The 13,768-nt window shown below is 35.8% G+C and overlaps 1 protein-coding gene across 1 annotated transcript; it reads left to right on the top strand.

Moving 5' to 3' along the window:
- Positions 1-5,415, top strand: errfi1b (ERBB receptor feedback inhibitor 1b). The gene is made up of 4 exons (XM_082146438.1): positions 1-183; positions 2,366-2,558; positions 2,661-2,743; positions 3,048-5,415. The coding sequence occupies exons 2-4, from the start codon at positions 2,503-2,505 to the stop codon at positions 3,992-3,994; spliced, it is 1,086 nt and encodes a 361-aa protein (XP_082002564.1). The 5' UTR covers positions 1-183; positions 2,366-2,502; the 3' UTR covers positions 3,995-5,415.
- The last annotated feature ends 8,353 nt before the right edge of the window (positions 5,416-13,768 follow it).

Genomic DNA, 13,768 nt, shown 5'->3' with positions numbered 1-13,768 from the left:
GGCTTTCCATGATGAGAGCGATAAGTTGTTGAGCGGTAGCATCTTCTACTACACGTGCGTTTTGTTTAATAATAAATTGTGGTGAATGTTTTACAAAGATACGCTTGGATTACTAACAGCACTCGTTTAGTTATACTGGACATAAGAGAGCAATAAACACAAACCCTACGAAACATTTAACCGGTAAGTAGCTTTAAGTATTTTGAAGTTACTTATGTTTTGTTCACGTTTCAGAGAAATATGTCAAATTATTAAGTGTAATTCACTACTCCTTATAGGCTTATAGTTGTTCTTTGGACCGGGATATGAGATGAGTCGCACCTGAGTCAGAAAGGGTTTGTCAGTGGGTGTGTTGAAATAGATGTAGAAAACTGTCCATATATCAGAAGGATCTTATTAGCACTGTAATTTCATACTTAACAAGCGGCCCTGCGTCACTCATAGAGCTGTTTACAAGACAACAACAACCAGTTGAGTACGATCTGTGCCGTGTAGTAGTAACCTAGTTTATCATTTACAGATGTCTGAGCTCTTGCACGTCTTCTGTAGTAATTCATCTCCTGTTCGCGAGTGCGGCTGACAACCTCGTGCTCCAGATGATCCTGCTTTTTCTGTAGGCTGGCCTGCCTATATATTTTCTGTTCGTATTTTTATCCCCCCCGTAGGCGTTCATCTTTGTTGCTTATAGCCTGCCATGTAGCAGGCCTACTAATTTGGAGGGGATTAGGATCTCTAGTTAATAATTACTGAAGAGGGAGTGTTGTCTTATAGGCGTTAATGATATATTATTGCATACATTATTACGTAATTACATAATTAAGAGAAAAAAATTAATTAAGGTGAGGTAAGGTGATGTGTCAAAATAATTGAATGGAAAAAATGTGTCTGTACAAACACCATACAAAAATGTGTCTATGTGCAAACACCATTCAGAATGGAAGAATCAGTATGGATATAGTAGTTATACAGTAGTTGGTATACATTTATATATATATATATATACATACATACACACACACACACACACACACACACACACACACACTTAAAATATATCATACAATAGTTAGTATACATTTATAACTATATATAACTATATATATATATATATATAGTTATAAATGTATACTAACTATTGTATGATATATTTTAAGTGTGTGTGTGTATATATATATATATATATATATATATATATATATATATATATACTATTATTATTAAAATATGTGTATATATTATTATTATTATATTTTAAAAAATAAAATAATTTTATTAAACCAAAGTAAATGCAGACTTTGTTTGGACAGCAAAACATGAATTTATCTCCTCAGGAATAACTACTTCTGTTCAAATTGGATCTTCTAGTGAAAGCTATATTTTTGTGTCCTTCTGTAGTGTTAATTTTTAAGATGTAATTTGCACCACTGTACTATTTGGCATGTTGATGGTGTTCCTCTGAGTAGTGGATCAGTGCGTCCTCTGGCTCCTCTCCCAGGCCCTGCTGGTGACGTCCTCCTACCTCACACCTCTTTCATGCCTTTATGGCAGGGCTTTAACCTCACGGATAAGAGCTGCCTGATGTTGAAAATGCACAGGCACTCACCCCAACGCAAACGCACAAAGAACCATTTATGCTTTAGCGTCGCATCTGCATTGAGGTCTTTACTGGGAGAATTGACGATTGTTAGTTTCTGCCTTTCACGGTTCTGACTGAGGCAAAGCAGAGGCAGAGCATGTGATAAGTTGCATAATGTAGGCCTAGCCTGCATGGGTATTTCATTGATTACATTCTGACTTGTGCCCAAGCATTCCAGCACATTTCTCACTGAATGGTTTTGTTTTCTAGCACAGATGCTTTATTGTGTTTTGGTGTAATGTCTTAAGGAACTGTTGCATCACCGCAGCTTCATAGCTGAGCTGTTTGTTATATGTGCCTGCCCTGCACATGTAACAATGGAAAAACTGCATATTCATCTAAAGGCACATGTGGCTTTTACAAGACAATGGATATCTTCCTATATATATATAAAATATATGAGAGAGAGAGAGAGTTCAAAAGAAAAAGTATTTGAAATAGAAATCTTTTGTAAATTATAAATGTCTTCACTGTCACCTTTGATCAATTTAATGCAATCCTTAATGCAATCCTAATGCAATCCTACTAACTCCAATCTTTTGAACAGTACTGTATATTAAACATCTTACATTTTATAGGAGGGACAATGAAACATGTAACTAACTTTTAGTTTGTAATGGTCATTTTTATGTCTGTGTCCTTCTTTGTCACCAAAAAGCTGTTGCAATAACAATAACCATTTTAAGATGACTGAAAAAGTGGCCTAATAACCCCCCTCCCCCCATGCAGGTTTTCCCATTGCCATCGGAAAAGTGGAGCGCAAAAAGTCCTGTCTTGGTTACCCATGGCTGGATTATGAGTTCTGCAGGATCAAGAATAGTGGAGACCCCCACAGGCCTGAACTAGCCTCCACTCTTCTAAACATTATGGCCACAGCCCAACCATACTGGGATCAACACCATGACCACGACACCATGGATAAGTGAGTGTGAAAGCAGTCTTCCGCCCAACCAACTCGTGTATTATGAGAGACCTTCTTCTCTAGTCACCAGATTTTGACGCTTTCCATTTTTGTGTTTTGCAGGCTGTTTTTTGGATTTGGTTCGGAGTCCATGGATCACAGCTTGAGAATGTATCAGCAAAACTCTGCAAACGTGGGCTTTGAAAGTGAGTGAGTAGTGATATTGAATTATATCAGCTATATCACAGTCTGGTCACCCTCTGTTCTTGGAGCATGATGCGGATGTTTCTCAGGAAGCGCAGAAGGTTATAGGAAGTTGTATGAAAGTCTGATAAGTGAATCCTTTGATAAGCTCCCTATGTTGAGGCTGGTGATAGATCCATCTCAAGAGATAGAGCCATTGAAAAATAACAATTTAAATGATGTTTATGACACCATTGAGCATGTATGTCATACGGTAGTTGATCTGAGCTTAAATCCTCATTTCTTTTCTGTATTTTTACTTCATAGCAAGGACGTCTGGCTCCTGTTCTCCTCCGTGTTTGTCTCCCAAGACTCCAAATCCTACACAGCTGCTGTTTTCCTCCCAGTGCCACCCACCAGAGGGAGACCAGGTGGTTCCGTCCTTACAAAAACTGTCCGTTTATGAGCACATACCCCCTTGTTCACCCCGGAGAACGACTAAGCCCCTCCCGCCCCTCCCGGACATAGGCGACCTGTCCTCTGATGAAGCAGAAGACAACGAGGTGGAGTTTTTCTCCAGCACCTCTGAGAGCCAGTGTCTGGTGCCTAAAACCTCATCCTTCCAGTACGGCTTGCCAGGGAGGCGCAGTTTTCGGCGAAACGGTCAGATAAACTTTGCATATTACGAAGGGCTACAGGAACATCAGAAACTTTGCGGGGTGAAGCCTCAGTGGGAGCAGGCGGTAACGCAGAACCAAGACAGACACCAACGCCGGCTACATCGCTCCCATTCCGGCCCTGCCGGATCCTTCAAGGCTACCAACTTCAGGCCAACCGGCCTTCACCATTCTCCCCACAGCCTCCAGCAGGAGAAACCCGAAGTCCCACCTCGCGCTCCAATCCGCGCTCGCCTCAGCGAGAGCACGGACAGCAGGCGGCCATCATCCGATGACTTTGATACGGACAAACCCCCTAAAGTTCCACCCAGGGAGCCCATCCTTCAGGTCATACCACGTGCCATTAGCCCAAAAAGTCTCCCGATTTACATCAACGGGGTAATGCCTCCTACTCAGAGCTTTGCTCCCTATCCGGAGTATGTCAGTAAGGCTCAACACAAGCAGAGCTGTGAGGGCTTGCCGGCTCCTCGCAGCCCCTGTATTCTGCCCATCATGGAAGATGGGAAGAAAGTCAGCAGCACACATTACTTCCTCCTCCCTCATCGACCCGGGTACTTGGACAAGTTTGAGAGGTTTTTTAAAGAGTCAGACTTATAGTGATTATTAGGGATTGTGCAGTTAGAATCTGAAATGATTCCCTTGTTTAAAGTGGAAATAAGGGAGGCCGGATATAAACTGATATGTTGTTTGACTGAACTGATTCTTCAGTGTTATGAATTACTGGTCTGTTTAGGGGTTGGACAGTATGTCCTCGGACTACACGCAGAGAAAAACAAAAATAATTGGTTTACCCCTGCTGGAAATTGCAGAGCAACTCTGTTAAAAGTGTCCTTTTACTGTAGGGCTGCACGATTAATCAAAATAAAACCGAAATGGCGGAATGACTTGTCAACACAAGAGATTTAAGGTCACCTGCCATAAAAGCTAGATTGTTTCATTTTTATCCGAAAAACTGCAATTAGAGTTTTCCCCCAAATCGTGCTGCCCTATGTATTGGTGTTGTGTGTTTTTTTTGTGTGTTTTTTTTACTATTTCCTTACAGTATGTTAAATTAGAATGTACAGTATCCTTTTATGAAGAAATGGGATTAACTGTGTAACCTGAGTATAAGCTGGTCTTATGATTTTTTTTCTTTTTTTTTTTTTTCCATTCTGTAATATGGTTTGGGAAAGGTGCATGTTGGTTTTCTTTTTGAGAAATTATGCACCAACAGTATAAATTGAGATATTGCTGAAAAATGACAACTGACTAGTATTAGCTATAGGGATCACCTGAATTCCAGATAATTAAAAGAGCTGTCGACATTTATTGGATCATTTTTAAAAGCCAAGACAAGGACTATGCCATGTGTTTTACAGCAATGAGAAGTGTGATGATCATAGTGATAAATGGAAGGGACTGGGAACAGGGGTTAGTATTCTAGTCTTCGTGAGAAGATTAATCCAAACGGTTTGTTTTCCGTTGCTTGCTTTTTTTTTTTCATTCAGATGTGACACAAATGAATCCCTTTAGATTTTTTTTTTTTTTTGAATGGCACATGCAGTTTCATTTCTCTGTTACAAGGGTAGAAATGCCACTGCCTTGCCGTTTGGTGTCCAAATGCAGGACACCGGTTGTAAGAGGGTAGTTGGTGAATGGTATTTTGCTGTATCTTTGTACCATTTATCTTTAAGTTGCTTCATTGAAGCATTTATCACAAAGGAAAATTATGAAAGGAAGAAGTGTAAGCTCATGACTGGTCCTGACCTTGTATTTCATGTATTTCTCACCAAAAGTTGAGCACACTTGTTGTTGGTTTTTGGTTAAACTTGTTATAATCTTGACATTTTTCAGACCAGTAACTGTTTACGTTTCCAGCTACTTATGTTTTGTTCATCCAACAAAATGACTGTTTTCTGTGAGAAGGCTAATGTTAACTGACTTTGTTTCATCTGCTGAGGAAACATGCACTTCTAAAATGTACAGTATTGGTGTAGTTTTTTCACACCAGACTATTTAAATAAAGTAACTTATTTGTACACAGATTTCTTGGATCATTTCAATAGCAGTGTGTTGAATCGATCATACCTTTGGTTTTTACATTCAAATTTACAGATCACAGCAAATCTTGTTTTATCAAAGGGCTGAACCCAGATGCCAACTCTATCTATCTATCTATCTATCTATCTATCTATCTATCTATCTATCTATCTATCTGTTCAAGTCAAGTCTGGCGCCTACATCTTATCGGTATGAAGGATATGTAGAGAGGTGATATCCGTTTCATTGTGATTGCTGTGTCTTTATCTGCTGTTTGTTCAAAGCTGTTATAATGAGACGGGCAAACTTTTGGAACTTCAGCCTGAGTCACTTCCTTTAAAATAAGACCGCATCAATGTGCGAAATGTTACAGAGAAGTGGAAGATTTCTAATGTAAGCTGCCTTCAGTGAGTCACCGCTGTCGTCTAGGGTTTGTGGTGTGGTGTGGACTAATTTTAGTGCCATTTCCCTTATGTTATTGTCAGATCATGTGTGTAACCAAATGATTCAAATATTGTCTATGCACATGGATTTTTATAGCCAACTACCGCCTTCGTTTAAGTAGAACAAAAACTGTATGAATTGAAAGCTAAACGTTTACCATTATATAGCAAGTTGCGCCATCTGCAGCTCATCAGCAATAGAGTTTTGAATTCTGGGGAGCCTTATTGAAACAGTCGACCAGCGCCATCTCTTGTCCTAACGTGATGTGTGCAGAAAAATGGGTTTCCTCATTTAGTTCACCCAAAAATGAAGATTATCACCCTCAAGCCATAGTTGTATGACTTTCTTCTTTCAGCCACACACAATCATAGTTATATATATATATATATATATATATATATATATATATATATATATATATATATTCCTGACTCTTCCAAGCTTTATAATGGGAGTGAATGGTAGCCTATAATTTAAGCAAAAAAATAAAAATATATGGAGGTAAAATAATAAATATTTTTGAAACAAAAAAGCTTGTTGAATTGCACTACTCGAAAAAATATGCATTTCATTAACCCTGCTTGCATTTTAATGCATTGTATTTTCAGGGCTTGCATTTTTTATGGGCTGAAATTCAACATGGTTGTATATTTAAGCTGTGAATATTTCAGTTTAAAACATTTCATACACGTTTTCATTATTAAAAATTCAATAATCCATATTCACCTTTCAGATTTCACTTCCAAAAATGTTCATTCTGTTTAAAAATACAACCTATAATATTCGACCGGCAATTTTCGGCCCATTTTATTTCGCTTTACAAATTTGCTTCCACAAATTCAGTGGTTCAAATTCTACAGAAAATTCAACATTTGACATCCGGGAACGGCAGGAATATCAGTAGATTGCCGATTGATGATCTCCATAGCTGTTAGTCGGCCTCACCGGCAGCAGGGGGTGCAAGCGGCTGTTGACGAAGAAAACTATAGAGCAACGGGTTAGAGACTCATTCATTCGTTGAATTACAGAAATGGAGCAAGCAGTAGGCCTAGGCTATTTGTGATTATTATCAGGGCGATGAATTGTGATGATTATCATATGGAAAAGCTGATAAAGACACAAAGCTGAGTTTACATTGAAGTCTTCACTGTTACTTTTGTATAAGTAGTTATTATATATATATATGTATATATATATATATATATATATATATATATATATATATATATATATATATATATATATATATATATTAGTATACTGCTTGCTCCATTTCTGTAATTCAACGAATGAATGAGTCTCTCACCGTTGCTATTCATGGATTTCATCCGGTCCCTTTCCACAGGTGTATTATCAAGCACAATGCAGTCTGCATTCATAATCTAGGTGCTTGATTTTATACACCTGTGGAAAGGGACCTGATGAAACCCATGAATAGTTTTCTTCGTCAACAGCCGCTTGCACCCCCTGCTGCTGGTGAGGCCGACTAACAGTTGAGATCATCAATCGACAATCTACTGATATTCCTGCCGTTCCCGGATGTCAAATGTTGGATTTTCTGCAGAATTTGAACCACTGAATTTATGGAAGCGAATTTGTAAAGCGAAATAAAATGGACCGAAAATTGCCGGTCGAATATTATACTATTTTCAAACAGAATGAACATTTTGGAAGTGAAATCTGAAAGGTGAATATGGATTACTGCATTTTTAATAGGCTGATGAAAACGTATGTGAAATGTTTTGAATTGAAATATTCACAGCTTAAATATACAACCATGTTGAATTTCAGCCCATAAAAATGCAAGCCCTGAAAATACAGTGCATTAAAATGCAAGCAGGGTTAATGCAATGCATATTTTTTTCAAGTAGGCTACAATTCAACAAGCTTTTTTGTTTCAAAAACATTTGTCATTATTTTACTTCCATAAAAAAAGCACTTCCATTCATCCATCCATCCATCCATCATGAAAGTAATCCATAAGGCTCCTGGTGGTTATGGGGCGCCATTTGTAAAGCGGCTCACGCAGAAAATAACAGCAACATTTTGTCACATTTAGCTTAAAATTATGTTTAAAAAACTGGTATGAATTTTTGACGGTCACTTTTTAGCACATTTACAACAATATTTGTCAACTTAGAGATATTTTAAATAGTTAAATCTAAATATTAAATGTTACACCTAATGTTAAATGTTAAATCTAAATGCTAAATCTAAATGTTAAATCTAAATCTAAATCTAAATGTTAAATCTAAATGTTAAATCTAAATGTTAAATCTAAATCTAAATATTAAATCTAAATCTAAATGTTAAATCTAAATCTAAATGTTAAATGTTAAATGTTAAATGTTAAATCTAAATATTAAATCTAAATCTAAATGTTAAATCTAAATCTAAACGTTAAATCTAAATCTAGGCCTAAATGTTAAATCTAAATATTAAATCTAAATCTAAATGTTAAATCTAAATCTAAATGTTGAATCTAAATGTTAAATCTAAATCTAAATGTTGAATCTAAATGTTTATCATTTATCAAATCTAAATTTGCATATTAGTTAAATATTTAGTTTCACCCGAAACATTTAGATTCAACATTTAGATTTAGATTTAACATTTAGATTCAACATTTAGATTTAGATTTAACATTTAGATTTAATATTTAGATTTAACATTTAAAATATCTCTAAGTTGACAAATATTGTTGTAAATGTGCTAAAAAGTGACCGTCAAAAATTCATACCAGTTTTTTAAACATCGTCTGAAGCTAAACGTGACAAAATGTTGCTGTTATTTTCAGCGTAAGCCGCTTTACAAACGGCGCCCCATAGTATGATGACTCAAAAGTTATGCCACGTGATTCTATCTACGCCGCTAGGTGTCAGCAAATAATAACGAACTGAGTAAGTTTAGGTGCTGTCCTGCAGCTGCAGGTGCACGAGTTTGATTCACCATGCATTTATATTTGCGTTGGTTTTCAAGTAGTCTAGCCTACTGAAGTTACGATGCTTTTGAAGGACTACGATCGAATTAGGCTTGCAGTGCTTTTGGGAAAGGCCATGCTTAACGTAGTCTACATGACATTATGATAAGGTAGGAAAAACCGGGGCTAGCTGTCACACGGGAATATTTGTTGAGTGTATAGTAGCTTAAATCAAACGTCCTGCCTGGTAGTAGCCTACACAGATGTAACTTATATGTAGTTGTAGTAAATGTCTTAAATTAGATTGTTTTTGTGAGTGAATGATATTATAAGCTACAAAACTAAAGTTACAGACATATTTTTTCTTTAGCTATTGGGCAAATAAAACATGATTATTATTAGACTAAGTGGTCGTTTTGTTTTAAAGTTTGTAATTTGCTTTCGTAAAATTCTAACAATTATTATTATTTTATTTTTATTTTTTTGGCCAAACAATAGTTTGATTCTGATGAATTAATGAATAGATAAAAAGAATAGATCTCACACAATCCTCCTCCTCATTATTTTTTAATGTTGCATGTCCACTTCTTGTGCAATCACATTATTTTTCTATATATTTGAGATGAACGGGCAGATAAAGCATACTTATTTATTTAACTGTATTCAGTATTGTTAATAAGGTTCGTCTCCTCTCTTACGAAACTCTCGTCAACGTCACTGTGCTATGTATTTTTTCTTTATCCAGTAGATGGCGGTAAAACATTGTTTTATGTTCAAAATTCTCATGCTGTAGAGCAGGGGTGTCCAACCCTGCTCCTGGATGCCACTGTCCGGCAGAGTTTAGCTCCAACCCCTGTAAACAAGGACATTCGGGTACTTTTTGCCTACTCTTTTATGAGTAAGCTACTGTGTGAACATTCGGACATACTACTGTGGTCACATACTGTTTTTCGCCTACTATATAGGGAAGTGTGTATGCAACCAAAGTCTTACTAAGTAGGCTATAGAAACTTCCAGGCATGTGTGTTGTTGAGGCAATTTGGGCACCTGGTGTAGACAGTTAAAAAGAACAACTATTAATAAATAAAGTCGAACTCTTCACAAAGCACGATATGAAATAGCTTTGTTTACGTTTTATACAGAAATCTTTCTTCTTTAGAAAGTGGTGTAACATTTTAATCAATATTTGTCTGCTACGGGTAGCAGCTTGTCCATAAAGTTTGTAATTTCATTTTAAATGCAAAGCGTGCTGTTGATACAAATGTTATAGTAATTTCATCCTGTTGATCATTTCTAATTGGCCAAACTGATGGTATTAACTTAATACTCTGTGTCATGACTCTTTCTGTTCTCACATTATCAGACTTAAAATCAATCAGTTAAATCATAGCAAATGTAACTTAATTTATAGCTATGGCCATGCAAGTTCCACAAAAAGGGGAATTCTTTCATAATTTACTCACCTCAAACCTGTATGACTTTCTTGTTTTCTGCGGAAGAGAAAAGATATAGAAATCAGTTTTGTTTACATTGTATGGGGACATTTTTTTTCTCGAAATATCTTTTTCTCACAGAAAAAAAGATTTGGTTAAAATGACATAAGGGTGAGAATTTTTTTAATTATTATTATTATTATTATTATTGGTGAACTATCCCTTTAAGGCACATACAACTCTAAGTCCATGTGTAATATGTATACATGGATCTTTAAAAAATGACTAACATATTACATTTATATTTACATCACTGATGGCGAACCCTATAGACTCAGTGGAATAGTCACATTTTAATTGCCAATGCATCAATCATTTCAAACTTGGTAATACTTTAAAATATTTCTACATTGCACTCTTATTTAGTGGGAAATTGACATTAAGACATACAAATAAAGCAAATCTAAAGCATGCAGTAAATAGAGAAGCACCAGAAGCCATCTCACTATGTTAATCACCTATTGTGCCAAATAAAGACTGAAGATGTTATTCAACCATACAACGTCATTATCATGCATTCTGTTTGTGTGTGAAAAATCTGCAAATGAATAGAGACTTCAGATAATTATTTAGCAAACAAAATGCATCTTGCATGGTGGATCTGCAGTTCTTGATCAACAAAATGCAGACATTGATCCCGGAGGTGGCTCAGCCCCGCATGAAGGTCTCATGCTCTTCTGGATTCCAAGGCTGTCTGTTCCAGTCATAATCATCTATGAACAAACAACTTCGAGATGCTGGGATGACCTGATAACACCCTGAAAAGCGCAAAAAATACACCACCGTACTAAATTAGCTATGTTTACAACGCCTGCGCAAACACAAGACCGTGTGTTTAGTTGGCTTGTTCGCAAAAGTTACACACGAGTCCTGTCTGATTGCTATATTCACATTGCATCTGGTGATTTCTGCCTTTATAATGTTACAAATATGATTGTGATTAGTTGTGAGTGCAAACAAATGAAAATTCACACTTTGTATTGAATGGTGGGATTATTCAGTCTCGGAGCCAAATATCTCACATTTACCATTTTTAAGGTGAGTCAAGACTGTAAAATGTTTATTTTATTTTACAATCCTGACTGATTTCTCAGAATTAAATTGAAGGTCATTCAAGAATGTCAAATATTTATTTATTTACTTAAAGTCATTTTTAGATATCTATAAATGCATCTACCATAACTCCCATCTCTAAAATATGAACTAAGGCCTTCTTGAGTTTTGGGGGATTTGGGAAATGTTCTTCTTCAATTGGATTATCAATTGAACTAATATTTGTGTTTCAGTGTTTGGCTGTAACCTCCACGCTACTGAACAGTGAATGACACCAAATTGAGACAAATTTTGCAGAGTAATTTGATTGGATTCATTGTCGATGAGTGAGTTGGCATGCCTTAAACAGGGCAGACGAATTATGGTAAAAATGAGGATTAAATCAATGTTAAGGCTTTCTAGACATATTGATTTAGTTTAACAATCACTTTTTTTTCTTTTATCAGTGTTACTGGCATGTTATGTGACTGAAATTACTCATGAGTTCTACATGTTTAATCATAAAAAATATAACATTGACTAAAAAAAATCTGTGAAATGAATAGATTAAACATCAAGGTTCTTGTCTTTTCTGTCTTAGCCTTTTAGAAAGGAACTTGAGTGGTAAAGCTGAGGAATAGGTCGCTTGTTTCAAACAGGAACTTACAAATCATTTGATAAAACTTGGACACTAGAATATCATACATCCTTTTAATGCCCTCGTTTTCTTTTTTTTCCATAAAATTTTAAAAGAGCAAGTACACACGCAAGGGGCAAAAGTCACAGTTAGGAGAGCCACAAGGGGCATCAAATGATTCTCTGCATGCCCTAGTCTTTCAGATTGATTTAGTGAAACCAATTGGGGCAGCATGTAAAATTGGGGATGTTACTTTCATGTACATGAAACAGAGCTCTTTCTTCTCTGACATTTTCTGGGAAGGTCCAGACAAACTGATTACGGCAAAAAACAACCAGTCTATCACATGCTGATAAAGCTTGAGACATGTCTTGTTAGAGGAGGTATATCCTCCACTCTCATGCTACTGAGCGGGCCTAGATTCCCCTCACCGTACCGCTAAACACAGAAGAGATTCAGATCATATTGTACCATACAATTTTTCTCAGTATTTATTTAAGTCAATTATGGGACACTCGTTCGTTTTTCTGTTTGTCCTATCTGTTAATTTATTCAATAATGCATTAGAAATGCAATCCTCCCATTCAATTAAAGATGAATACTCCTTTTTTATGATGATCATGTATTTAATTTCTGATTTAAAATTAAATATACTATTTTTACTATCAAGGTACATAAGTCTCTTAATATAAAAGATTATTTAACCTTTTTAATGAAAAATCAAGGTTAGTTCAGGTGGCAAAATGTCATGTGGTGCAGGGTTATTATATCATTAACTAAATCTAAAACCATAAAGCATTTTTGTGACTTAAACGTTACATAAAAAAAGAAAGAAGCTATTACAGCTAGTCTACAGCGATACGGAGTATTAGTTCTATGTTTATTTCAAAGCCTTTTATTTTCATATTATTATTTATCTGTTTTTTCCTAAAAACATGTTTTATGACTTACACTACTGTTCATAAGTTTGGAGTCTGCAATTTGCTGCTCAACAAAACATTTTTTATTATTATCATCAATGTTGAAAACAACTAAATTACTAAAACTTTAACTAAAATTTAAGTGAAAAAAGAAATATATAAATAAAATCTAATTTAATAAACATAAACTGATGGTATATCATGTGGTGTGACCCTAAAGCGTATTATGAATTAATAATTACTTTTTGCTTTAAACAAATATTTTTAAATGTTTTTTGAAAAATAAGACTGAGATTTGTACATTAAAATGTATTGTTTCCTTGATTGTTAAACCACATGACATTTTGAAACTTAAAAATGGTATAAAAGTTTTTTTTTTATACCATATTGATTTTTGTTTTGTTTCCTTTTGTATTGTGGATTATGTGTCACTGATGTGTCATTGACCCATAAACTTAAAGGTGCTCTAAGCGATGTTGGGTGACGTCACTTCTTGTTGACGTTCGAAGTATTGTCAAACAAAACGGAGGCTAGCTCACTAACCCCCCAACCCCCAACCCCCAACCCCCACCCCCAAATCATTCTTGTCAGTTATAGGCTGGAACACTGTTTGTTATGTTTCGTGGTCCAGGCTGGGCCAGTTTGTTTTTCTTGCCGTTTGTGGAGCCTGGGCTGTCTACAGAGTTCGTGTTTTTTTTTTTTTTACAGTGTGTTCAGGAGACACGCAGCTAGCGGATAGTGAGGGGATGTTTGTTGTATGTAACAAGAAATGTTTTGGCCTAAAAACGTGTGACATCGCTTAGAGCACCTTTAAGTAGTATTGTGCATTATAGTTTTAGGTGATTTTTTTTTTACTTTTTTTTTTTACTTCTCCATGGACAAGATGAGTCATTGACCCAAATAAGC

The sequence above is a fragment of the Leuciscus leuciscus genome (assembly GCF_965113295.1).
Source record: "Leuciscus leuciscus genome assembly, chromosome: 18".
Lineage (NCBI taxonomy): Eukaryota > Metazoa > Chordata > Actinopteri > Cypriniformes > Leuciscidae > Leuciscus > Leuciscus leuciscus.
This window is presented reverse-complemented; position numbering and strand designations above follow the sequence as displayed.

What these genes read in the sequence shown, in the direction of transcription:
- errfi1b (XM_082146438.1), top strand. Translation starts at nt 2,503, where the DNA reads ATGGCCACAGCCCAACCATACTGGGATCAACACCATGACCACGACACC. An exon ending in GACCACGACACCATGGATAA is followed by an intron (nt 2,559 to 2,660) that starts GTGAGTGTGAAA and finishes TGTGTTTTGCAG; the next exon opens with GCTGTTTTTTGGATTTGGTT. An exon ending in TGCAAACGTGGGCTTTGAAA is followed by an intron (nt 2,744 to 3,047) that starts GTGAGTGAGTAG and finishes TTTACTTCATAG; the next exon opens with CAAGGACGTCTGGCTCCTGT.